General features: G+C 36.6%; 1 protein-coding gene and 1 long non-coding RNA gene across 8 annotated transcripts; both read right to left on the reverse strand.

Moving 5' to 3' along the window:
* Nucleotides 1–2,653: 2,653 nt before the first annotated feature.
* TRA2B (transformer 2 beta homolog) lies at nt 2,654–26,458 on the reverse strand. Of its 7 annotated transcripts, none has more exons than XM_087933080.1 (10): nt 26,346–26,458; nt 17,934–18,213; nt 17,534–17,667; nt 15,364–15,526; nt 13,356–13,544; nt 12,377–12,492; nt 7,939–8,022; nt 7,057–7,113; nt 5,904–5,977; nt 2,654–3,022 (listed from the first exon to the last, which is right to left on the reverse strand). In XM_087933080.1, exons 4-10 carry the CDS (start codon nt 15,394–15,396, stop codon nt 3,012–3,014), a joined length of 564 nt encoding a protein of 187 aa, XP_087789206.1. In that variant the 5' UTR covers nt 15,397–15,526; nt 17,534–17,667; nt 17,934–18,213; nt 26,346–26,458; the 3' UTR covers nt 2,654–3,011. The 7 variants fall into 7 exon arrangements, with proteins under 7 accessions (XP_087789206.1, XP_087789204.1, XP_087789207.1 ...); XM_087933078.1 differs by having other exon boundaries at nt 15,322–15,526; XM_087933081.1 differs by lacking the exon at nt 26,346–26,458 and adding an exon at nt 22,581–22,756.
* Nucleotides 25,235–25,429, reverse strand: LOC148125838 (uncharacterized). The gene is made up of 2 exons (XR_015743546.1): nt 25,316–25,429; nt 25,235–25,282 (listed from the first exon to the last, which is right to left on the reverse strand). It is a non-coding gene; the product is annotated as an uncharacterized LOC148125838 (long non-coding RNA).
* Nucleotides 26,459–27,682: the final 1,224 nt, after the last annotated feature.

Genomic DNA, 27,682 nt, shown 5'->3' on the forward strand with positions numbered 1-27,682 from the left:
AACCTGGATGAATTTGGTTCCATGTTAACATTTGAAAATATGAAATATGATTTGGAAGTTCGGCTGACATAAGAAACGTTTGCCACTTTTGCATGGATATTTAAATGCTGAATTGCAAAGTGATGACTTTCTTTGGAGGTAATGGCATTAGACTGATTTTCATATCTGTACATCTTAATGAAAAAAGGGACTCAAGTAGAGTGAGCAAGTTTTTGGTTGTTATATCAAAACCCATAGCCCTGGATCCAGCTCAGGATTACTGACAATCCCAACTTGAAGTAAATAAGTAACAAAATAAGTTGGTTAAAAAGGAACAGTTCTGAATTGGAAATACTGATTCTAACAGTCACCTGAGAAATTTTCTTTGCACACGATCATCTGGTACATGAAGATGTTTCTATATAATTTATAGAAGCCATATTTGCAGGCTGTGTAGTAGTGATTTGACCAAACATGTGATACACCACAATGTATTGATTTAAATCCACAACTATTTTTGGAAATTACAAAAACTATGGAATAAACCCCTAAAAATTTTTATTGCAGAAAAATAACTATAACTAAAAGATGCTTGTTGTTTGGTTTTGCTTGACAAAGGATAAGGGCAAATAGAAAATGATACCTGAGGGATTGAACCTTACGTACTAAGTATTCGGATTGGGGATATAGTGAGATCATCCTCTCCTCACTAAGACACTGTCATAAATGTACTTTCTTGGATTTGGAAGATGGAGAAAAATAATCCAGGTAATTCAGAGATACGAGATTTAGTGCTGGACAATTTGGAATTAAAGTTGGTTTGGAAAACTTAAGTTCCGCTCTGAACAGAAGATTCCTCGCCTCCCCCCGGAAGGAATACAATTTGCAAGATTTCTGCTATTTTCTGATCTGAAGCATCCACTGAGGCACCTATGACGACTCATGGACTTCAACTCTCAGAATTCCCAGGTCATCCATTTGAAAATCCCTTTTGGATATACAGAGATCATTGCCCCTGAAGAAGTAACACAGAATAACTCCAAAAGATGGACATGGCAACATGCAATCTGAATATCCACATGAAATTATTCATCCTTCCTATCCAATTTGAGGAAATTAGATTTATAGTAGATACAATAGATTAGCAAGTCCAGGAATTTTGTCTAAAGATTGCATTTTGACCCACTAAGAAATGTTTGAATTAGAATTAATTTTACTTTTAAAGTATTTTTATTTTTTTTGCATTAAACAGGATTTTGAGGATTCTTCTGTTTATATCAGCCAGATACATATTTAACAACTCTGCGGAGCTTTTTTTTATCGGCAAGTATACTTCACAAGGTTGCTGCTATTGGGCAAAATGACAGGAGAGAACATTATGTATGTCATCTCAAGTTGCTTAAAGTGGGATACAAGTCTAACGCTGTTGTCATTTCAGGAGCTGGGCTGGGAGAGAAAACGGTTCCTGAAGCAGAAGCGCAAGCTATAAATATTAGCTTTGAAATGGTGGTGACTGCCCTCTAGTGGCACTTAAAGCTCCAGCTGCACTGGATAGTTAGGGATAGCAAAGCTGGAATCTCAAAAGGAAAAAAAAAAACATTATATCCTTGCTTCCCAAAATATAGTTATTTGGATCAGGAGACTTTGGAATGGTGTGTGATGTGATCCTCTAATGGCAATTTGGAATTCTTCCAATACTGACATGTCATCTGAATAAATAAAACTCTGAGTTGAATTGTGGAGTTTTTGGTATAGTTCATCCTTGAGCTAGTTCAACCCTAAGCTGCAAATATTTTCTTCTATTGGTAAATATGTTTGGCATTTCCAGTATCAAACCTATTGTTTTGGTTGTACAAAGCATTTTGATCAGGATACCTTAGATGTTATAATAGCTGTAAGTGGAATATATCTGTCTTCCACAGACCAATTCATAGAAGTTAAAAAAGTTTTTTTTTATTTAAATAGATAGGAAGAAACAAAAAGTATGCGGTTTGAACAAATTTGAAACTGATAACAGAGAAAGTACTAATGAGAGTACAGAAACAGAACTTAATTATACCCTGGGTGAAAACAAAGAATGAGTTGGTTAACGGGAGCAACAGTCAAATCTTGGTCAACTATTTCGTGCCTTACATTGTGATGAGAAATTAATCCATACATGTAATATATGAACTGGAAACACAAAGTGTCATTATCTTCCTGCATCCTTAAAAACAAACTGGGATGATACTGCAAGCATTAGTCAGTCACTGACTAGGATACAGGATACATGATTGTTCTGGAGACCTGTATTGCCCTTCAGCACAGAAAGGTGAACAAATATTAGTCACACATTTGTACTGTTATACAAAACATAGGGGCAGCCACTTTTTAAGGAAGTTTTCTAGAGATTATGAATATTAGGTTAACCTCCTAGATAACTTATGTTAGCTTCAAAATGATTTATGATCATATTAAATATATGCTCCTGGATTACTATTGGTCATCAATTTGTAAGATCTTAAGATTATATTTGCAGTCTGTACCATAAACCTGCAAAAACACATAACAATTTTCTAGTCTTTTCACATACATTAGCAGATTTTTGCCATAAAATTAGTTACCAATCCAAATTTGTGTATCACCTTTTCCCCTCTGATTGTACATTGACTAAAGAAGAGATACAAACTTCAAAGTAAGTAAAAAAATGTTTATTATGCCACCATTTCAACACATCTTACACAGGTTTTGATCTTCAAAATACCCTAGAAACTGAAAAAAAAATATCGAAGAATTTAGATAACAGAAATCCTTCTGCAAAGTTCAGACTAAACACATGCGAAAGACATACTCTTCTCAAAAACACAATTCTGAACAAAGCACCAACTACACAAATATGCAGAATGGTACAACACTTTAAAACTTCACCAAAATATTCTCCATAAAAGGTGTAAAAGTCACCTAATTCACTAGGCACCATTCAACTGAACAAAAATAACAAGTATGCAATCACACTGCAGTGTTTGCAGCTATAAAGTCTTCACTTTTTCACTTCAATAGCGACCTGCAATGCAGAAAGAAGTCAGTTAGAATTTTGAATCACTGCAATTCTGTCAAAAGACATTGTTAATTTATAAACTATACTATTTGGAAAAATAATACAGAATACTATTGGACAACTGTTGGAGGAATTTCTCCCTTATGCATAGATTCAGATTTCCTGTTTCCAAAATTTGAGTGCTAATAAAGGGGAAGTGGCAATTTTCACTAATTTAACTAATAAACTGCTGTGCCGTTTTCCACTATTTTGTAAATGTTTTGTTAATCTAGAGAATGCTTGTGATACATTCCAAGAAATTATACACTGCTCAAAAAAATAAAGAACAAAAAAATAAGACATCCTAGATCTGAATGAATTATTCTTATTAAATACTTTGTTCATTACATAGTTGAATATGTTGACAACAAAATCACACAAAGATTATCAATGGAAATCAAATTTAGCAACCCATGGAGGTCTGGATTTGGAGTTACACGCAAAATTAAAGTGGAAAAAAACACTACAGGCTGATCCAACTTTGATGTAATGTCCTTAAAACAAGTCAGAATGAGGCTCAGTAGTGTGTGTGGCCTCCACTTGCCTGTATGACCTCCCTACAACACCTGGGCATGCTCCTGATGAGGTGGTCTCCTGAGGGATCTCCTCCCACACCTGGACTAAAGCATCCCCCAACTCCTGGACTCTGTGGTGCAACGTGGCATTGGTGGATGGAGCGAGACATGATGTCCCAGATGTGCTCAATTGGATTCAGGTCTGGGGAACGGGCGGGCCAGTCCATAGCATCAATGCCTTCGTCTTGCAGGAACTGCTGACACACTCCAGCCACATGAGGTCTAGCATTGTTGTACATGAGGAGGAACCCAGGGCCAACCGCACCAGCACATGGTCTCACAAGGGGTCTGAGGATTTCATCTCGGTACCTAATGGCAGTCAGGCTACCTCTGGCGAGCACATGGAGGGCTGTGCGGCCCCCTAAAGAAATGCCACCCCACACCATTACTGACCCACTGCCAAACTGGTCGTGCTGGAGGATGTTGCAGGCAGCAGAATGTTCTCCATGGCGTCTCCAGACCCTGTCTGTCACATGTGCTCAGTGTGAACCTGCTTTCATCTGTGAAGAGCACAGGGCGCCAGTGGCGAATTTGCCAATCTTGGTATTCTCTGGCAAATGCCAAATGTCCTGCACGGTGTTGGGCTGTAAGCACAACCCCCACCTGTGGACGTCGGGCCCTCATACCACCCTCATGGAGTCTGTTTCTGACCGTTTGAGCAGCCACATGCACATTTGTGGCCCGCTGGAGGTCATTTTGCAGGGCTCTGGCAATGCTCCTCCTGTCCCTCCTTACACAAAGGTGAAGGTAGCGGTCCTGATGCTGGGTTGTTGCCCTCCTATGGCCTCCTCCACGTCTCCTGATGTACTGCCCTGTCTCCTGGTAGCGCCTCCATGCTCTGGACACTATGCTGACAGACACAGCAAACCTTATTCCACAGCTCACATTGATGTGCCATCCTGGATGAGCTGCACTACCTGAGCCACTTGTGTGGGTTGTAGACTCTGTCTCATGCTACCACTAGAGTGAAAGCACCGCCAGCATTCAAAAGTGACCAAACCATCAGCCAGAAAGCATAGGAACTGAGAAGTGGTCTGTGGTTACCACCTGCAGAACCACTCCTTTATTGGGGATGTCTTGCTACCTGCCTATGCTTTCCACCTGTTGTCTATTCCATTTGCACAACAGCATGTGAAATTGATTTGTCAATCAGTGTTGCTACCCAAGTGGACAGTTTAAGTGTTCCCTTTATTTTTTTGAGCAGTGTACAATGCAAGCAGACTTTGAATCATGCCTGCACTTTCAAAAGCAAAATGGGTTTATGCACTTTAACTTAGCCCAATCCAGTAACAGTATAAATTTCTATTTAGATCCAAGGGGTCTCTTTAAAATATTACTTTTTAATGAATGACTAATTTTAAAATGAATCTAAATTTAACTCAGAAAACATTTTGTTGGTGTGTTATTCCAACAACGTTCTATTTGAATCAAGAATATAGTTCTAAAATTTTCAGTCACCTAGGAACACTTGAGGAACAAGAATTAGTACAAGTACACATGTGTATATAAGAATGGGGCGCATGGTAAAAGGTACGCTAATTAATTTAATAGTTAAAGTATTTTCTTTCCAAAAGAACATTTCAGTATCAACTGCGAGCAAGAGGTTGTTTGAAATCAGACAAAAACTTGGCAGTATTGTATCTGTTTTTTTAAAAGCAGAAAACACAACCGAGAATTTTTTTAAAAATAACAGGAATAGGAAGCAATTACACTTTCTAAAAATATTAGATTACCACACTGTCCAATAAAGGACAAATGTTAAGTTTTTTTCCCCTAATTATGTTCTGTTGGGCAAAAAACAGCCTCCAACTAGTGAAACAACTGCTTTATTTCATTTGGATACAACTAAATTAATTCAAAGGTCTGATAAACATTGTTTTCAGTAACTGAAGATAATGGAGATAATGAAATGAGCAGAGGACAAATGACTTTTGTGACAGTATTCTAGAAATGCTTTGCAAAACATGTTAGGCCAACACTGCTGATGAAAAGATTAAAGCAGGCAACTCTAAAATCTGTCCCCATTTGCCTGCTTTCTGCTTTGAGCACGAGCATGTTTCTGATGGATTTAGCTGGCCTCTTTGACAGCAGAGGTTTTAGTTTTTTTGCTTGTATTACTACTCTTTGTAAAGCATAGCTTTCAAATGCTTTGCACAGCTAGGAGTTTACTATAGGTTTATAGCAGTATGTAAATATTTATATACTACTATTGTCCACCTTAACTCTAATGGCCTATAATGGCAAAATTATATTCAACTGAACTTGTTACTTACGAGGTGAATAGGATCGAGACCGGGAACGGGATCTATAACCGCCTCGGCTATAATATGGAGATGGTGATCTTCTCCTGTACAAAAAATATGATGATGTACATATGGGTATATACACTAACTTGCACTGCTATAAATAACCTTGGCAGCTACATATATCAAAGGCAGTAGACAAGAATACTGGATCATCATGGATATTTCAAATCTACTAGTTCATGTATCTACTATTAAAACTCTCATGATCTTTAACTGGAGAAAATGGAACGCATCATAGGGCAACCATTTTTGAACCCAGTACCTCCAATGGTCTAACTTACAGAATGTGCCCAAAGTCTGGGACCCATGACTTCTGAGATAATAAAATTCGGAAAAGTTGTAGTTGCTCCAATGCTACTGGCTGCTTCAGTCATGTGATCTCCATTTTTCAGCAAGTCTCACAATCCCTTGTTCCCTCTCCCACCTAGCAGCAGCCACTTACCTCCCCCTAAGGAAGGAGAATAGATTTCCAATGCTCCCTGCCAGATTTCCACAGAGAAACTTAATAGGAAAGCTGGCAGGAAGTTGAAAGTCACTCCTGCTCCCATAGCTTTTTTTGTCTACCCTTGATCATTCATTTTTGTGTTTAGGTAAGAAAATATCTTCTGGAAAGATGACCCAAAGGGGCACAGGTTGTCTAGTTATTATTAAATGCTGCTATTTTTACAATCTGCTTAGTAATATTGTTCAGTAGATATCAAATCAGAAAAGCCAGGAAGAAAGTTAGGTTAATCTTAAAGCTAGTTTTTAGCCCAAACAGTAGTGTTATTGCATCTGAATTAATGTTACTTGAATAGCATATAAATGAATTACAACTGAAAACTGGGAATGATAAGATTGCTCAATATAATGCATTTTAATTTTAAATGTGGTAGAATAGTGTCACATAAATGTTCTAACTAAAATGACTACTTCAGTCTAATATGTAACAATGATCTGCCTCCACCTCTTAATATAGCTAGATGAAAATATTTATTTGGAAACCAGGTAAAAACAGTCCCTCACCAGTACTGACTTTGAGGGTACCCCCTCCATATAGACTTATACCACTGTCCAAAAAAGATTCCATTTCACTATCATTTGCGTATTTTAAAAATCGTATCAAAATCCTTCAACATACCTGTACATCTGATCCCTATCTTGGGCAGCTCGCCATCCTCCTCCACCTCCACCTCCTCTGTAGGATAAGCAGGTTAAGCAAACATTTTAAAAAAAGATTTCTTAAAATCGCAAAATACAAATAATTGATATAAAGGAATAATGTAGAAAAATACAACCCTGGAATTGAAAAAAATCGTATGATCTGCATAACAGCACCAGCCACAAAATATTCTGAATAGAAAGTATGTTGAGTCCTAAATCCTTTGTTTCAAGCTCAACACAGACATTCTATTTTAAATTAAATGTTCCAGTGCTGTTCCAACTATCCCATAAATTTTCATCCTTGAAAAAGGCCCTTTCTTAACTTAGGACAATTGCTTTAAGTTCGAATGGTATTTTGACTCGGTGGCGCAGTGGTTAGAGTGCACTACTGCAAGCTACTTCTGCTGTAGCCAGCTGCCTGCAATTTGGCAGATCGAATCTCACCAGGCTCAAGGTTGACTCATCCTTCCAATTGTTGGGGGCAATACGCTGACTCAACTTTGTGAAACATCTTTCCCCCAAGATCTGGCAGGCCCTCACCCTCTTACCCTTCCAGGCTCTTCCCTCATGTGCTGGGGATAGTGTGAATTTGAAGCCTGGAAATGATTATGTTGGAAGAGGATTTTTCTTGTATAGTTCTTTTGTTTTTTATTGCTATTGTGAATCACCCAGTATTGTAAGTTGGGGAGCCATACATATAAATTACAGTGCAAAAGAAGAATATGCATTCTTATCAAGCAATTAATTAAATAGATTTGGGAAGACTGTCAGTACTATTAAGAAAAAAGGGATGAAGTGGGTGACAGAAACAGAGAGAGAAGAAGGGGAGGAACTGAGATAAACAGGCAGGCAGACTCACCTGTATGATCTACTATAATAGTCACGGTCATCATAGCCTCTATCATAACCTCTGTCATAATAGTCTCTCCGTCGGGAACTACCACTAAATGGGAAGTTTATATAATATAGTATTAGAAAGACAAATGGATTATATATGTATAATAAAGGAAAGTAAAAAGCATTACAATTTCCAATTTTTCTATCAAATACTGCTCAGATAATATAGTATATATTAAAAATGTAATATCAAGACATAAAAAATACTTCATTAATACCAGAAAAACATGTTAGTTATATAAAGTTTTACACTATGAAGGCAATTATATTACTTGCAGAGGCATGTTAACTGTTAATTTTCTTTTTTTCTCTAGGTCATTGCTGTATTTCTAAATAAGAATGATTTTAAAGCGTTTTGGGGGTCCACAATGTGCTAAATACATATGAAACAACTGCTATATGTACTATGCTATTAATGTGGCTTAAGAAACAAGCGGACTTGATTCTCCCTACTCAATACTGTATTTGCAGACTGATATGCAAAATCATAGAGCTCTGCTGTCAATCTTAAGTTTTAAAAATACAAGTGTTAATGAATGTCTACTGGGGGAAAATAAAATACATGTAGTCCTTGACTTAAGACTGGTTGCTTAGCAAATTTTCGAAGTTACAATGGACATGCCTTGGGGTTATGTACAACCCAGATTGTAAGTTCTGATGGTTGCCCCCCCCATCACATGACCAAATTTCAGTAGTTCAATGGCCAGTTGCAGTGTCCTGCAGACACATCATTTGTTTTACAACTGTTTTGCCAAAAAACTGGCCTATACTTCCAGTTTTTGGCAAACTTGAACCTATAGTGAGTCACTGGCTTGCTTAATGACTATGCCAGTCACTTTATGATGGTGCAGAAAAGGTTGTAAAATCAGGTAGGTCATATGACGGTTCCACTTTATAATAGTCACAACATGATCATGATGGGCAGGCTTCATTATAGTTGCCGGCCAAAGACTACTGTTACTGTAGCCAAAACAGAATGTTCTGTGTCTCATATTCACTTTTGTAAAACAAAGAAAGCTGTATATAGCTCAATAAAAAATTAGAGCTGTGTGTAGATCCCAGTTTAAAGAACACAATGTAATTTGGAACATATGTAGGCATGCCATGTAGAAAGTGTCAGCAGTGTATCTTTTGCTGTGCTAACATGATTATTGGTGTACATTCCTGAAAAAGGCTCATTCATTGGAGGCATGGTCTAGAAAAACAGTAATTTTCTCCTCAAATACAGTTCTCTGTCAAGCCTTATGATTGACTGGCCTGCTGCTGCATTCTGCCATGGATAAATCCATCCCCATCTTGTTTATCACACTGTAGAAACCAATACCTTTTTAAATTTATGATTTGCTCAACTAAGTTTTATGGTTTATGGTTTATTAGTTGTACTGATTCATAAATCAGGTCTAAGTAGAACAACATACAACAGCATTCTGCTTGTCAGTTGCAGGAACATATTACATATTGTAGAGACTATAATTTTTTTTAATATATAAAAAAGGTACAGGTTTCCGCTGTCATGTCTGACTCTAGGAGATGGAGCTCATTTCTGTTTCCTAGCCAGGGTGGATTTAATTTAAATCAAGTCAGTTTAAATCGTGATTTGAATCACTAGTAAAAAGGCGTGATTTAAATCAACTCAATTTAAATCATAATTTTTAAAGAGCAACTGTCATCTCTGGTCCCACAACGGCTCCTCTTCTGACCCACTGTTGCGGCAATGACACAAGGTGAGGAATATAGCCGGCAACAGATGAGTGATTGCCCACTAATAGATGTTGCCATGATGGATCTGAAATGACAAATGCTCTTTAAATGTAAGTACTCATTCTTGCTGGTAGTTAGAATCTTTAATATTATTATTTGCAAATAAAATGAAGGTTTCCTATTTAGCTTTCAGAACTTGGATTCATTGAATGAGTTTACCAAAAATGTAAAATTACAGAATATACAGTTTCATGCTATATAACTAAGCTCCATTTCATGCTGAATAATAAACTAAATTATTAATGTATCTTAAATAGAAAGCTATCTTGAAATACATTTTTACTCCAAAAGCATTTTATTAAAATAAATTGGATAAATTTTTTTTAAAAAAAGCCAAGTTATTTTTAAAAATCCAATTTTTAATTTTAAACAAAAGTTGATTTTTATCCACCTTGTGCCTAGTCCAGAGTGCCAGTGTTGTCTGAAGAGGCTCCCACGGTCATGTGAACACCATACGCCAAGGCGCATGGAACCCTGTTACCTTCCCACCAAACTGGTACCTACTACATTTCTCAGACTATAAAACTCTCCGAAGTATAAGACGCACTTAGCTTTTGGGGAGGAAAACAAGAAAACGGGATGCAGAAGCTGAAAATGGGGTGCATGGAGGCAATAGGCAATGCTGGCAACCTGAAACAGCTGATCGTCATGAGGCTGATTGAACGGACAATTAGCTTGTGCTAATCTGACTGTGCTGAAGCTGACCAGGCTTTTTGCTGTTTGCTGCAAGGAGACAAACTGCTGGGAAGCAGAGGTTGAAGGGTGGGGTCTGGTGGGTGGGCAGGGCTTTGTCAACATTTGCTGTATAAGATGCACAGACAATTTTGGGGGGACGAGGGGAGTGCATCTTACACACCCCAAAATACGGTTTTTATCTACTTGCATTTGCATGCTTTCAAACTGCCAGGTAGGCAGGAGCTGGGGCAAGAATGAGAGCTCACCTCATCACATGGTACTTTGGGTCTCACACTATCAACCTTCAGGTGGCCATGCTCAGCATCTTAACCACTAGGCCACTTGATCCCCTTTCACACAGACTATGAAATCAGGATAGCAAAAGAAAATGAGACCCTTTTTTGCAGTAGTATCTTGTTTTTTACCAACTGATTCTTTCCTACTTGCCTGTAAGTAAGACCTTAGTATTACTACAACACATAATATTGTATAAGAAGACTCAAATGCAAAGTATTTTATATCTGAAAAGTATATATGTGTGTGTGTCTATGTCTGCAGTGTGCACACACAATCATCCTCATATTTTGAATACCCATGATAATTATTTCCTACCTATGGAAAACCAATGCTCATGGGATCATCATTCTCATCCAGTGTCTAAAAGCTAAAGCACTCCCACACACAACCCAAAGTATGGATTCAGTATGTAGATGACATCTTTGTCATAATGAAAACTAGAGAGGACACTTGAAACAATCAACATCTGCAAAGGAGTAACATTCATGAGAAGAAAACAATAACATACTAGTCATCAACAGTGGAAATGGCAGCAAATTAGAAATACAAGTCTGTTGAAAAACCACCAAATCAGGCATTGGCTTACCCGAACGCAATTTCTCAGCATGCCTTTGGAGAATAACAAGTGCTCCACTAAATAAGTAACAACCCAACTTCCCACAAGAGGCGCTAATAACATTATTCAGACAAGCCCAAGGGCACTGCAGTAACCCAGAACAGTTTCCAACAAATTGATAACAAGCTAATTTATCAGAGCGCCTGACTACTTAACCCATTACAACACAAGCTATGAAAAAGACAACACTGACATTCATCAAATCATCTCAAAAACAATCGACAGACTATTCCAACCGCACACAATCACATAAACCAATGAAAGCTTTCAAAACATCTTGAGTAAACTGAAAGATCCAGTAGCCCAAGGGAGTGGGGGGGAACCCTGGAGTCATCTGTAATATACAGTGTAAAGACTGCAACAGCCACTATAGTCAGGCAAGCAGAGCACATCCATGAACATCAACTCCTTAATTTCACAAAACATGAGACAGTTTCAATTGGGAAATTGAGCATCTTAGAAATTCAAGAAGTACTAGGGAATTTTTGGAAGCTTCAGAAAAATAAGCCATCAATAACAGAAGGAGATAAATTAACATTGACACTCTATTCAAAAATCAATAAAAAAGCTAAACAAGTAAACAAGCCCAGAACACCTCCTTGCTAGCAATCAACATGTAGATAAATCAGGGATTAGCACCAAACAATCAAGCAGCAACCAATAGCCTAAACAAGGAAATACTAAGGAGACAATAATACCCTCACCAACAGGGAAAGCTACTCTATGTAAAAGTGGTCAAAATGCCCCATTCCTGTCTAGCAAAAGAAGAGGTTACCTAGTTGGTTATGAAATATTTGAAAATAAACAACCTAGCTCAAACAAGGACTGCATAATATTTCTAAAACAGTTCTGCAAAAATGCAAAATAACTTATGTTTAATCATATTTTTAAAAGGTTTAACTGATTTCATAATTGTAGATTGTGTACCAAATCTGAATGTTATTTGATACAGAATGCTGTGTTCTATATTCAAAACTGCCCATACATAACACTAAATATGGAATTGCTTGTTGGAAACCTTGACCCAATGAATTAAGAGACAAAAACTTACTAAGTAGGTCTCCCCATGTAAATTCCAGGAGTAGGTGTGTGGGGCCTTTTGGTTATTGAGAAATCAACTCTGATTCTTCTCCCATCAAGCTCCATTCCATTGGCTCTTTCTTTTGCCTAAATGAGGATTACAATATATATTGCAGAATAAATTAACTTAATCACAACTAGATGTAAAATTAATAGCTGGAATGGAAAGCCTATCAGAGTAGCTATAACAATGTTGCAATACCACACATACTATCTGCTCTGAAAAAAAAGTGTCATAACTTATATAATTTCTTGTGAATTTATTAATCATAGCCTGGGTCTTATTTTCATAAAAAGTTGGAATTTCTCTATCACGAAAGAAGGCTAAGATTCTTCTGGACGTAAGAATGAAACATTTTGTAATATACAAAATGTGCACAACTGAACAAAACAGGACGGCATCAAATAGGGTTCAAATCTCTACAACTACTATTAAATTATTGGGACTATCTAACCAATCATCTCCTCTCAAATTAACTTATTTCATAGACTAGAATAGAAAATTATGTAACTCTTTCCAGAATATGTCATAATAAAGAAACTATTCTTAATATGACAATTCAAATACCAGAGACTATTAAATTTGCATTGAAATTACTTCAGTCATAAAATTCAGTGGACAACTACACTGTCTTAAACTCTAACATACTTTACAACTCAAGAAGATAACATGAGGGAAAAACAGATATAGGCTCTTTAATTTAATGGAGGAAAAACAAAATATAAACAGTATGTATATGCAAAAAGTAAGATATGCATGAACAAAACTCTTGATGCTTGTAGCATACAAATTTCAGTTGTGGTCAATTTTAAAAGTATATGTAGCTATTAACATGAATCTATGTTCAGGAAATATATTCCTTTTTTATTCTGGAAAATACGTTTATACAACTTTAATTAGCATGATTTTGCACACATTAATATAATTCAATATAAAGACAATTCCTAACCTCCTTAGCATCATCAACACTTTCAAAATAAACAAAAGCAAATCCTCGAGAACGCCGAGACTGTTGGTCATATACAATAGAAACATCAGCAATTGGACCGTATTTGGAGAATACTTCTCTCAGATCTCTTTCTGTTGTATATAGGCTTAATCCAAATACTCCAAGACAACAATTTGGGTCTGGATTTGCCTGCATAAAAAAGAAAAGAAAAGAAAAGAAATTCTCATAAGAAGTGAGTGTTCTATAAAATAAAAAAAATACTTTCAGATACAATTTTAAAATATCTATTAGATATTAAATAATAAACTGCCTCTTCTAGAGTAAAAAAAGGTAAGCAGAGACCAGAACACTGTCCAAATCTCCAGTATGTTCTGTTGTACTCATTAACATACAAACTAAGTTTAGAATACACTAACGAGTACTGATAATTATCGGGAGCTGTGATCTCTTCATGCTTAACATGATTCACTTTTGTATTACCACAGCATGTTTCTTTTTATGGTTGGACATGACAAGCTTCCTTTTTTCATAATACATTTGCTCACACAATTTAGGTACGTGTTTGTTAATCGACAGGGACCCTTTTGGATAAATAATACAGAAACATTTTTGCACTGAATAAAACAATAGTGTATGTCTCTTTAAAATAGAAAAGGGATTTTTAACTAAAGGTCCAAGGACACTTGTGATTAGAATTCAGAAGGTCCATGTACGGGGAAAAATATTATTTTATTTTCAATAACCTCTAGCTGAAATTTTTTACTGATTCAATGAATTAAGAAACATATATATTACATTAAAAAAGAATTTGGTAACTATATTTGAGTACAGGTAGTCCTTGTTTAGCAATCTTTATAGGCACGCCTTTGACAAAAAAGTATAACCCATACTTACATTTATGACTGTTGCAGGTTTGTACAGGTAGTTTTGACTTATTACAATTAGCACGGGAAATTTATTGCTAAGTGTTATGTCAGTAAGTGAGCTGCGCCCGATTTTACAAATTTCTCACACGGTTGTTACATAAATCACCATGGTCATTAAACAATTCATGCCTCTCCCACAGACTTTGCTTGTTGGAAGCTCCCTGGAAAGGTAGTTAAATGATGATCACTTGATCCCAGGATGCTGCAACTGCCATAAATACATGGCAGATGCCAAGTATCTAAATTTTGATTAGAGTTGTGGAAGTGCTGCAACAGCAGTAAGTGCAAGGATTTGGCAGGTACTTTTTTCATCATCTATGTAACTTTGAATAATTGATAATTGAATGATCATAAATCTAGGACAACTTGTATGGAAAGGAAAGCTGAAGAACATAAGCAGTCTGTTTTGCTTAATGACCATCCCAATTGTAATTGCTAAATGAGGACTATCTGTATAAACTGTTTTCTCTATAATACAATCTACAGCCATACATCTTATTTTATGCATTTAAGTAAGTTGTCTTAAAAGGGCTATATAGGTTTCAACAGATTCTCAAAGGGATCCACTGCCCAAAGAGCCTAAGAAACTCTGAATTAGAGGATTTTGTGCAAGTTTTTTAAAATTATACTTTTACTGAAATTCTTTGATTGTTTATACAAGACATTTTTGTTAGTACATGAAATTGGATAGAAGTGAATGTATGGTTTTTCTGCAGTGATCATTAAAATCACTACCATGTATAACTATGGTCAGCTGCTTTCCATCTTAAAATATATTAAACTATATACATAATCTATATGAAAAAATAATCTGACATGACTCATTAAGAGTTAAAAATCTTAGCAAACTTTAAAGCAAACTTAAAGGTTTAAATTAAGACATAATGCAAATCATTAGTATACAATATTTTAAATAAAATTTAGTAAATACATTTAGCATCAATACAACTTTAACAATATTAGCATTATTTAAAATACAATTATAACTTTACAAGATTTCTGGGTAATTTGAAAACTTTAGAACCTCCAAAGACACACACAGCTGAATTATCTCTGGTCAACTGCTGCCATCCCAGCCTTACTCTGTTGCCAACATGACGCCGACGAGTAGACATAGGAGAATGGCTGTGACTATGTCGGCGACGATAGTCGCGGCTATAAGATCTGCTTCTTGATCGTCTGTGGGATCGAGAACGTGAACGTGACCTTGTATAATGTCTGCGAGAACTTCTCCTTGATCTGGATCTATAAAGCATGCAAATTAAAAATGTCATAGCGAACGAAAAACACACACCTCACATCTTATTAATAATGGACCTATAAAATTTCTACTATATTAGAACTAAAATGTACAGCGTTTATATGACAGGAGTATATGTATATGCTCCTATCAAAGAATGGAGACTGTAAGCATCTTCCTTGAATTGGTAGAACCAACATTTTCAACTGACTCAGAAAGAATACTTTTTGGAATTAAAAGGCAAATAAGTTGAGTTCACAATATTTCTAGTTATATAATTCTGTGGCCTCTGGGAGGTGCTTTCAAAAAAAAAAGGCTAATAGCAACAATAAAAATAGCTCAGATCACATTGGCTAATTCTGAAACAGATTTTACATCGTACCTGCAAGTTAATACAGAAGAAATGAACCAATGCACAAAACATTTCAAGTGCAAAATCAACAATGCTTGAGTTTCTAACTCAAAGTTAGTTACAACTTTGTTTTGTTCTACTGCAATGTAGGACTGTTGATTGGTCCAGGCTCAATATTTTTCTCATTCTGTGCACACCCTTAGTCACATCAATACTGCAACCAAGGTAGTGGTCCTGTGTTGCCTTCAACTATACTATTTATGGGAAGGAAACCTGGAGCATGGACTTTCCTGAAGAGCGCAATAGGAAAAGGATATATCAGAAACATATTTGAATTACAATATGTTTCTGGTGTAAGTGAATCCAAGTGAGGCATCAGGAATTTCAAAGCAAAAATATATGATGACGTATTTTTAAATTCCTCTCCTCATTGACATATTTTTCTACTGTGTTGGTGTGTTAACTTCATGGACAATTCTGGAATCCACTTCTCTGAGTGGAATGTACATATATAAATACATGTACACCTATGTTGTTATGTTTTTACATGTTACCAGACATTCTTTAAATCTAGAGGTAATAGAATATTAAACTTTTAACCTCTGTGTACAATTAATCCTCAAGCTTACTGCAATTAAAGCAGGACTGCCATCATTAAATAATGTAGTTGTATGATATGTCTTATGACTGCATCACTTAGCAAACCAATTGATATTGTTGTTGTAACTCAAGATGTGCATGTCACTAAGATGAAAATGGAGGGAGTAAGGTAAGGAGCACAGGGTGCTACAGTGGGATGGAGCGGTCCTGAAGGTTTTTCATTCCTAATAATTAAGTCAGATGGTTCTTTCATGTTTAGTATGCTGTGTGGATCTTAGGGTAGGGGTCCCCAACCCTTGGGCTGTGGACTGGTACCGGACCATGGCCTGTTAGGAACGCAGGTCATGCAAGTACGCGAGCAAACCTTCAACTGTGCATGCATAAGATCTAGGTTCCGTGTGAAACACCCCCCACTCCCTGTCCATGGAAGACAACTTTTCTTCCAAAATTGGTTCCTGGTGCCAGAAAGGCTGGGGACCAGGGATGTGTGATGCATGCAAGTACAAGGAGGCTGGGTAAAGTGTGTGCAAGTGAAGGTGCATCCGAGTGAAGGAGGGCATGGTATAAGCAGGGCAGGAGGGAGACTTACCTGAGCAATGTGATCTTTCTTGCTAGATTCCCCAGACTTTGCTTGTGGGAAGCCAGCAGGGAAGGTCAGAAATGGTGACCAGGTGACCACGGGCTGCTGTAACCAGTTGTAAGTACGAGCTGGTTACCAAATACCTGAATTTTGTTCATGTGACCATGGCAACAATCAGAACTTCAAGGACCAGTTGTGAGTTCTTTCATTCAGTATCTTCATAGCTTCAAATGGTTGCTGAATGGTCATAATTTGAGAACTACCTGTAATGAACTCTAGGGTCCAGTTATATTAGGATCCAGCTATATTATTTATTTGCCTAGCAAGACTTTAATCACCCATTGTTTCAATCCATATTATCCGTATGTACAATATAGCTTTTAAACCCACTAGGGACAATACAACAGCATTTACCTGTATTTAGATAGCTAGTTAACATTTGAGATAAATTTAACAAAAATATGCATCACATAAGCTTACCGAGATTCAGACCTCGATCTAGATTTTGACCTAGATCGCCTTGAACCCTCCTTGGATCTAGATCTAGCAGGGGAATGCCTTGGAGACTTGCCAGAACCATGAGCACTTCCACTTCTGGAAGCAGAACGGGATTCCTGTGTATAGAAAAAGTGTAATTTAGTTTAAGTTCAATGTCTTTAGTATTTTAGTCTAAAGAAGTTCTGGTGAAAAATAAAGTTCTTTGTCTCCATTATGTGTCCGGGCAGTTGCCACTAGAACTGCCTAGATTTAGGATTTTTTTTTGCCTGTTAAGCACTTTTTTTAAAAAAAACCCTGCATGTTTTTTCTTCAATTAAACAAATAATGCATGCATGCATGTTTATCAAAATATACAGGGACACATAAACAGACTAGTAATTACTTAGCGTAGTGCATTCAGATTCCAGATTACTTCTTATCTTAACTTCATTTTTATTTCTTTTCTTCATTCTTCCGTTTCAAATTCTGACTTCTTTTTCATCTTCCCCACTTCACACAAATTGCTCAATATTCTATAAGTGGGACTTCTGGTCTGATAATTAGCATGCATTCACTTTCTTTTTTTTCAAATTTCAGCTTCACTTATTCCTGAGCTTCAAATAATTCTCATTTATAAAACTTGTCAAATGGCGACTTCCGCATTTTCCTTCTTCAACATTAACCTTAATAAAAAAAGAACAGGATGAAGAATATTTAAAACTCCAGGATAGATATCTAGTGTCAAAACTGAAACTAGAAAAAATGCTATGTGTTTGCACGGCTTTTAATTAGTATGCAGTTTTGTTCTATTATTGTGATGCCAGGGTTATTTTTTATTTTTATTTTTTTTAGAAAAATGTCAATTCAATTGAAAAAGTTTGACCAGCTACGAATTTCCTTTTTAGGCCTACTTTAGATGTCCAAATATTTGCGGACTTAACATACTGATGACTTTTTCATATTTAACATTTAGAAATTAGTAATGTTTTTCAAAATCACGTATTTACATAATTCCACTCAACTATTTTGAATAGTGACAGTATAAACTGAAGAACCTTATTTCTCAATAGTATATGCTTTAATTTCTTCAGCAATTATTGATAATTCTATCATATGTAGGACAGCAGTCTTAATCTATAACAAAGAACACCAGGAACCCCCTGGCAGTATTTTTGACTAAAAATCACTGAAAAGCATATGCTTGTATGAGCTTTTGTGAAATTCAGCTAGTAAAATGGAGTGAGGCTCGTAAAAGCTTATTATAAAAGCCTTTTCATAAAATTTCTTAAGTCAGAAAACTGCTGCCAGACTTCTGATATATCACAATGAAAATTTTATGCTAAAATTTTAATTTATCACGACAACAGAAAATACATTTGTTTTAAACAACGTATTTTCCAAGCTTATATATTCATATTTTAAAATTTGGTAGCTTTTATGTTAAATAATTAATACCAATTATTTTAGAACTTCATTTTAATTCTTTTTACAAATAACATCTATCAATCTATCTATCTAGTTCCTACAACATTTGTACGGACAATACAAAAATACTATAATACAACTGTTACTGTACCATATACAAAATACAAATGTAACATCACAGGAAGTCTTAGGAGAATTTAATAAGGACATTATGTTATAAAACTATGTGCACTCTCATGCAACATTTCAATTTTATCACTCATTTATGACTAAATGAGAATGACTAAAAACTTGTTACTGCTAAAGGCAAGTTCATTGATACACTGTCTCACCTGAACTTCTTGTACATCTCTTTCCTCAACACTCCCACACCCCAAGAAAACAGAATCCCAAACTCACTAACATTTGGTACGTAATGCTTATTTGAAAAAAATTGACCTGGCAAAGTATTCACATTAAAGGTGGAACAAATATTTTTTTAAAAAATAGGATTTACTTATTTACAATATTTGTATAAGTTTTTCATTTAAAAAAGAATCATGAAAATGCCCTATAAAACTAAAAGCGTTTATCTTTTTAAAAATGTACAATTTAAATCACATTTGGTATTTCATGTATTTTCTAAAAATGATGGAAGATTTTGTAGCACACTACATTTACAATTACAGTATTATTTATACATTTTCATTTTTATAACAGGGCCATATTTTTTGTAATTTTATGTAAATAATGACTGCAAAATAGTGCTATGTAATATCTATTATATCCAGCAGTCATGAGATTGAGAATGTAGTTATGGGAATGGCACACAAAAATAGCTCAGCTAAACTGGAAAGTTACTGAGCAAAATAAGAGTTTATTTTGATGGAATAAAAATGGAAAATCTGGTTAATATACCTGTTAGAGAATGAAGCATTGTGTATTTAGACAGAGTATGCTACTTACTTTTCACACAATTACATCCCAACAACTAGTAGCCTGAACTTCCCTCCAAATATGGAGTATTTAATGTTTTGTATTAGTGTCATATAAGCTGCATTAACTGAAATTATGGACATAGTTTATACAGGAAGTCCTTGAGATGCAAGGTCACTTAAAGACCGTTCAAAGTTATGACAGATGCCCCCAAACTACATATTAACCTGCTTCAAAGTTATGATGATGCAGCGACCCTGCAGTCATTCACCCTTATGACTCCACCATAAGGACATTGAAGCACTTCCCCACCCCTTTCACCCCATCCTGCCCTGATGTGACCCATGCCTCCAGGAAGCAACTTCCATTTTCACATGCTGGCAATCCCTTGTGGCCTTTGTGGTGTTCCCATAGCCTAGCAAAAGCCACAAGGGTTTATTATCTCTTAACAGGCAACTTGATCAGACTAGAAAGCTACGAAAGGTTGGGAAACCGGTCTTTGTTTTGTCCCAGAAAAACAAGAGCACCTTGGTAGGAGGAAATGCAGTGGCAGAACCAAGAAAGGCAGGCCCAGTATTTTCCTTTCACAATTTCTTACTGGTAGGACAGTCAGCTATGAATTGTGCATGTGTGGGAGACACTGGGGAAGAACAGCCTTCTTTTCCTTCCCTTCTGGAAGCAAGCACAATTTCGAAGGGCCCACAATTCATTATGATCATTCTGAAAATGGCTCTTGCTTCTAGGCTGCAGCTATGCCGCCTAGGGACATGAAGAGACAGAGCAGCTTGCTCTCGTTTCAAATGCAACAGAGCTTCCAGGAGGAGGTCTATGTTAAAAGGTAAGTGACCAGCAGGGAGGATCCTGCATGTGGGACCCATGGGATGGAAAGGAAAGCAAAGAGTGTCTCAGGGGGCAGGCCATGAGCAGTCTGAGGCAGGTGGGTTTGTGCCTGAACTAAGCTTCCCAGGATTATTATCTCAGAGGCACCCCATGTTCCAATTAACAATCCACATGTTCATTTAATGATTGCACTGGGTGATCAGGGATGGCTGGTTGTTACTTGATGCAGTTCATTTAATGTTTGTTCTGGCTGGTAGTTGTGACCATTTCTGAAACAGAAGGCCCTGAATATAAACGTTTGTGGTACAGGTAGTCCTTTACTTACATCCACAGTTGAGCCCAGAATTTATTTTGCTAAGTGAGACATTTGTTAAGTGAGTTTTGCTCCATTTTTCCACTTTTCTTGCCACAGTTAAGTGAATCACTACAGTTAAGTTAGTAACACGGTTGTTAAGTGAATCTGGCTTCCCCATTGACTTTGCTTATCAGAAGATTGCAAAAGGTGATCACATGACCCTAGGACACTGCAACTGTCATTAATGTGAGCCAGTTGCCAAGCACCTGAATTTTCATCACATGACCATGGGGATGCTGCAACAGTCATAAGTGTGAAAAACAATCATAAATCACTTTTTTCTGTGCCTTTCTAACTTTGAAGGGTCACTAAAGGAACAGTTGTAAGTTGAGGATCACCTGTACTGATACTCATTGACCAGATTTCTATGATTTATTGTATGAGGGGTTGCCCTGGAAGACTACTAAGAAACTTCACATGATGCAGAATGCAACTGCCTATGAGGTAAGGGCTCAGACACTTTACTGTCACATTACTCCAATGTTAAGGGATTTGCTTTGGCTATTGGTTAGTTAATGTGCTATTTATCTCATATGAAGCCTTAAATGTCTTATGGCCTAGATATTTTCAAGATACTTTATTCTCACTCCAAGTATACAAACAGAAAACACCGGCTGGATGTCTACATCCAGTACAGAAACCAGCACTTTGTGAGTGCTCCCTCTATTAGAACAGAACAATTACTAGATATGAAAGTGCCTCCCTCTTGGTAAAATTTGATTATTCTAGAAGCATTTTAGTAAAATGTTGTCCAAATAAGATGGAATGCTATGAATTCTACTGCAATTTGAGCTTATTGTAATTGACCGTTTTACTTTCATTGTGTTAATTTATCATGTGGATTGATTTTATACCATTTCTGATGATGTAAACATTATATAAAGCAATAAAAATAAGTTGTAATTGTATTAATTTTTAAGACTTCAGCACACGAAATGTAGTTTGATACATGGAAACAACCCAATTTCTTCCAAACATTCTGGATTAGTTTCCACAACATCCAACTTTGGTCATGTTGGAACATCATGAGAACTGTAGACAAAACATCTAGGGCAGGAGGTTGCTTACATAAGTACAAATAAAACGTCAGGTTCACATGCATTTTCTATATGGATGGAAGAATGGTATTATATATAAATCAAGTAAAGAAACCTAGCTTTTAAAAATGCTAGTTTGTCCTTAAAGCTGTTTTTAATGTTATGTTTTTAAAACATAATTTGTAATCTTAAACAAGAATGCTGGTTGATTTTCTAAGTTTTTAAAGGTGAAAAGTTCTGCTCACAGTCATCCATACAACAATTAGTGCTAGAAGACAATATTTACTGCAACCAATAAGCTGTGAACATCCCTCCTGTCACCTTTTAGGTACCTTTTATTATTTTGCCCCCTTGTTTCCAGACATGGCCAATATTGCAAATATTTTGTGGAAAAGCAAGATTTACATAGCAATTTTGCAACAGCATTCATGATGTGCTTTTGAAACTCTGAAAATGTTCACTGATCAAAAAAAATTACCTGCTTATGCTACATGAGCCAACAAATGCATTCCACATAAAAATAATCTGCTTTTAAAACGCATTCTCTTTGGTTTTGGCAGCAAAGGTTTTCTAGAAACCAGTAAAGCGTGTTCCTCTAGAATCTTAATGGTTTTCATGTTTCATGCAGATTCATTTTCTTCCATCAAACTGATTCTCAAGTTAGAACAATATAATTGAGTAAAAGATAAAAGATAAAATTCGGTATAATTTTCAAAAATACGTATGTCACTTATTCATGCAGCTTTTTAATGAAAATCCACATGCAGAGTAGCACTTGTGCTCAATTTTTTTAAAATGAAAAATACCATGAGTTGGCTACAGTAAGAAAGCCCAAAGAATTCATGATTTATAAACATTACTGCAGAGTCCTTTTCTTCTTTGCCTGAAAGTAATCTCAGTCTGTTCTATCCCTCCTTTTTTAAGGATTTAGGGAATAGAATGGTCCATGAGAAGCTTTCATTTTTCAATCAATTAACCTATCTTTAAAAGTTAATCCCAGCAACAAGCAAGAATCAAGTGTAAAAACATTGTTATCAAGAAAAAAAATCTTAAAAACAAAATGAATTTTTAATAGGAGTTTCAGCAAATATAAATCCAAATTCTGATTTTTTTGGGGACAAGACACATTTCCTATAGTTTTTAAGGGATAAGCTTATTCAGAATTAGAATTGTTGGAGCCACAACCACAAAGGTTGACTTATATTACAGTAGAGTTTGCACTTCCCTTTCTTTATTCAATCTGGCAAGAGACCAGTATTTTCTTAAAATACTATAGTATGATTTGCTTCCTACATTAGGGAACTCCTGAACACAGAACTAGCCTGTATGACTTTGTTTTAAAATTCAGAGATTATTAGCACTTCAGCATTTCTTTTAGTCTGCAGTCTCAATGAGTGTTAAATTAAACATTCAAAAATATTTTGAGGAAAAGCTTTCTGTATTACATTTTCAGTTATACGTTTACAAATTTGTAAATTCCTTGTCCTCACAGATCTGGCACATCCCTTTCAGTTTAACAACCACACCAAGTTCATGCCTTCATAATTTTATCTCCATCTATCAATTTTCTATGCCTTCACTTCCACATTACTCTTTTTCCTCAACCTTTATCCAGGCTGTGGCCATACTAATCTCTACCTTGCAGTAATTGCATTCACAGCTAGCAGCATGTTCAGCAATTTTCTCCAGGAGTTAAAACCCTCCCACTATGCATTTCTGTCTTGCCTACATTTACTTGAGTGTTTACCACACAGTGTTGCTCTCAAGAATATTTGTAGACCCATTTTGAATATATTGGCAAAGGGATATGCAGTCATCCTTTCCAGCAGCATTGAATGGATTTTTTTTATTTAAAAGTCAATTATTTTTCTGTGAAGCAAATCTGAACAATTAGAAACTTTTTTTCAAAAGGTAGTTAGTCCTCTCACAACCAAGTTAAAAAAAATCCACAAAATTTAGTGCAGAATTATCCTTGGCAGCTGCTGATAGTATAAAATACACTTCAATCATTCAGCTTAAAGAAAGGCATAACCTATGAGCCAAAATACAATTAATTTGCAAACCTAAATTAACTTAATGAAGAATTGAATATGTATTTCTTAAGAACAGCAAACTTCTCTTTATTTTACTGCATGTTACTAATTAATTGTCTCAAAGGTGCTTTCCAAAAGGCAACTGGACTTCCTTGGGTTTTTTTAATTTAAGATGTTTCACTTCTCATCCAAGAAACTTCAGTTCTGAATGAGAAGTGAAATGTTTTCAAGAAAAAAAACACCTTGCCTTCTGAAAAGCATCTTTGGGACAACCATGACCTGGATGACTGAGAATCACCATAGACACTACTAATTAATGTAACATCACCTAGCTCAGGGGTCTCCAACCTTGACAACTTCCAGCCTGGAGGACTTCAACTCTCAGAATTCCCCAGCCAGAAAAGCTGGCTGGGGAATTCTGGGAGTTGAAGTCCTCCAGACTTAAAGTTGCCACGGTTGGAGACCCCTGACCTAGCTGATTCTATTGTAGAAAATATATGGGATTAGATTAGATAGGCCTAATTGGAAGATCACCAAGCAGTACTAGTGTGTGATGCTGGGAAAAAAATCTCAAGGAGGATGGAAAGGTTTTTGCACTGTTGCTGAGAAAGCTATACTGATATGTCCACTTTGGTTTGAGAATGTCTTTGTCTACTTTCAACGCATTAATTAGCTTACCAGGAAATTAGTATCTTTTAAAAAAAAGAACAAGCAATTTTTAAAATTTAATAGCTTGGTCTACAGCAGTGACATCAATGAAAACTTAGTGCTAAAAGAAAACCATGCCTATTAGGAAAATTTACTGTAGCCAATTTTACACAATAAAAATGGTACTCATTTATAGCTAAGCATTATAGTATGTGCTAAATTATACCACTGAATGCAATAATCATATTTAGGATTTACAACTACAAAGTAGTAAGCCATAAAGTATGCTTTAAAAGATTAATAATGGTGGCTATATAAACGTTATTTTCTTTGCAATTCTCCCCCTCCTGAGCTCAGTTGAGTCTCAGTGCAGAAAACTACAAAGGTGAAAGGAACTGAGAGCCATTTTCTTAATTTCTCTTTCTGAATCAGCAAACCAATTTTATTAATATATATACCATGGCTGGATTAGAGAATTCCTAAACATGCGCCTCAACAGCTTAGCTGATTTGTATTTTCCATAATTCCAGACTTCATCTCATCTTTTGCACAAAATCTACATTTTTGCCATGCAACTTTCAGTTGTAAAAGTTGTAAAATGACTGTGGCCTCCTCCTGTAATATTGAATGGAAGAGCCCTGCAAAGCAGCACCTAACTTATTAAATACTGTATCGCAGTTGATGTGCACCTTATTTTTTTCTGCTTTGTTTGATTCAGTATATTAAACCAATTCCTTTATTGCTAATTAGCAGGTAAACCAACATTACCTTGTTTGAGAAGTCAATGTAGTTTGAAATAAAAATTTCAGCTTTTTAATTATCTTAGACGAAGCCTCATTTATTCTGCCTTTCTATTCCACGAACACTAATAGGATATACTATGCTTACATTCAAAGAACCCATACTGAACATTATTTTTAAATCTGTTTCAAGAAACGCTTTGTATGCTTGCGATACAGCTATGCTGGGCTTTGGTGACAATGCCTTTCCGTTAACAAGTCAAATTATACAAGAATTCACGGTGCACGTGTGCAAGAGCAGAAAATTTGAAGCGAAGCTGAAACACCATCCAGTAAAGCGAAAAGAACGAAATCTCTAGCAATCAGAGACGTCTGAATGCAAAACACCGCGAATGGCGCTTGACATTTGCAAAGAAATCAGCTCTATAGCATTCCAGCGAGGAAAGGCTGCCAATCTTCCGCGGCCATTTTGTCCCCGCGGCAGTGCGTTCCTGCGGGTCAACTGCCCAAGATGGCGTCGGAAGAGGGGCTCACCATAGAGCTCCACGTCACAGCGCGCCCTCTCTACAGGAAACGGTGAGCCATTTTCTCGCGCCAAATCAAGACGATTCAGGTTAGGACGAGAGCGGGCGTTAGGCCGGAGGAACAGCCGCTTGTTTCCCCATTCAAGGTCTTTCTCTCTAGCTCCACGCCAGTCCCAGAGAAAAGGGAAGGGAAGTCAAGATGCTTTTTCTTTAAAAGGAAAAAAAAAGCCGAAAATGCGTATTTTCTCTTTTAATTAAACAGGCTGCTTAAACCGCGCTCGCAAGCACTGTATATTACCCGCTCGCCGTAGTTCTGCTCCCCGCTGTCGCTCATTCTCCCGTTTAGGAGCTCTGGACGCCAACCGCGGTTTCTAACGCCAAACCGTCTCTTTGCTAGTCTTCTCCGCAGAGGAAATGACGGAGTTTCTAGAGCCCCGCCCTCGCGCTCGAGCATTCACTGCCTCGCTCCTTCTTCCTTTCTCTACAGCTCCGGCGCCTCCCTCTCTTTGGGTGGGGCTCTCTACTCGCCTTGGGAATCTTGTTTTGTGCGAGGAGTCTTGTTAAGACGAAATTGTCTGCCAGTCATTTACCGCTCATATTCTTCGGGTTAGAAATAGCTCCATGTGCGGCCCATAGGAATACTTAGGTGTTAAACATGAGAATTACCTTTTAAGGCAAGGAACCCAGTTGTGGAAAAGGTCGGAGAAAGAAATGACGACGACGTCAACCCCAGAAGCTAGGCAGACTCATCCCATCCTCCCCATTCACAGGCTATTCCCAATTGACCAATGGGAAGAATCATGGAATTTGTTTTTAGTATTTGCTTTGGTTGGTGTATTTGATAGGATTCGATTCATACCTGCTGCAGCAGAAGAGACTTCAGCGATTTCACACCATATGGGCAAATAATGCAATAATGTTCACTGTGTAATTAATACAAGCAACAAATTATACAGATAAAACGAAGACAAGCAGCACAACATACAAACAATTAGAGAATTAATAAAATAGATGGCATGACTACATACCCCAAGTATTGGCTACAACAATGCTGTCTTTAATATTTTTCAGAAAGCAACTGGGAAGCTGATCAAATTTCTAGGGAGAGTCTCTTCGAGTACAGGGAGGCAGCAATAGAAAATTAGTACTTTGCAGAAGTGGGAGGCCACTAGGAAATTTTCTCATGGTTTACAAATTGAAACTAGAGAAATAGTCTTAGAAATGTTTTGGTTCAAAGTGATATAGGGCTTTAAGATAAATTTAAGCTAAAATGTGCTAAAAGTTAATAGTTAAGGTGCCAGTCTAGAGCAGCAGCACAGGATGGCAGTGCTGGTTCTGTTCCAGAGAATGCATATTACATGCTCTTATTGATCTGTACCAATAAACGAATGCTGCATTCTGGACCAGATATTCAAAGAAATGAGTCTTTTAATAGAATTCAAGTGTGCATACTGGACCATTCTTCTGGAATGGTTGTAGTTTGCGAGTAGTCTATAGGAACAGTCTTATGTAAAGTACTTTGCAGTACAGTAGTGTAGGAAGTTAGCACCCACCCTTCTAGAAAATTGAAATATCCTAGGAAATATTAAAAAGGCAGAATATTTCCTCTAAAAAGAGTACAAACTCAGATGCAGA

Source organism: Pseudonaja textilis, chromosome 4, assembly GCF_049901715.1.
Source record: "Pseudonaja textilis isolate UNSWEBS1 chromosome 4, rPseTex1.2, whole genome shotgun sequence".
In the NCBI taxonomy this organism is placed as follows: Eukaryota; Metazoa; Chordata; class Lepidosauria; order Squamata; family Elapidae; genus Pseudonaja; species Pseudonaja textilis.

Coding starts and splice junctions, on each gene's coding strand:
- TRA2B (XM_026701375.2), bottom strand. CDS start 26,381: ATGAGCGACAGCGGGGAGCAGAACTACGGCGAGCGG. Junction 13,545..15,321: donor TGACCAGAGATAATTCAGCT/GTGTGTGTCTTT, acceptor TTTTTTATGCAG/GCAAATCCAGACCCAAATTG. Junction 7,114..7,938: donor TATTATAGTAGATCATACAG/GTGAGTCTGCCT, acceptor CTTATCCTACAG/AGGAGGTGGAGGTGGAGGAG.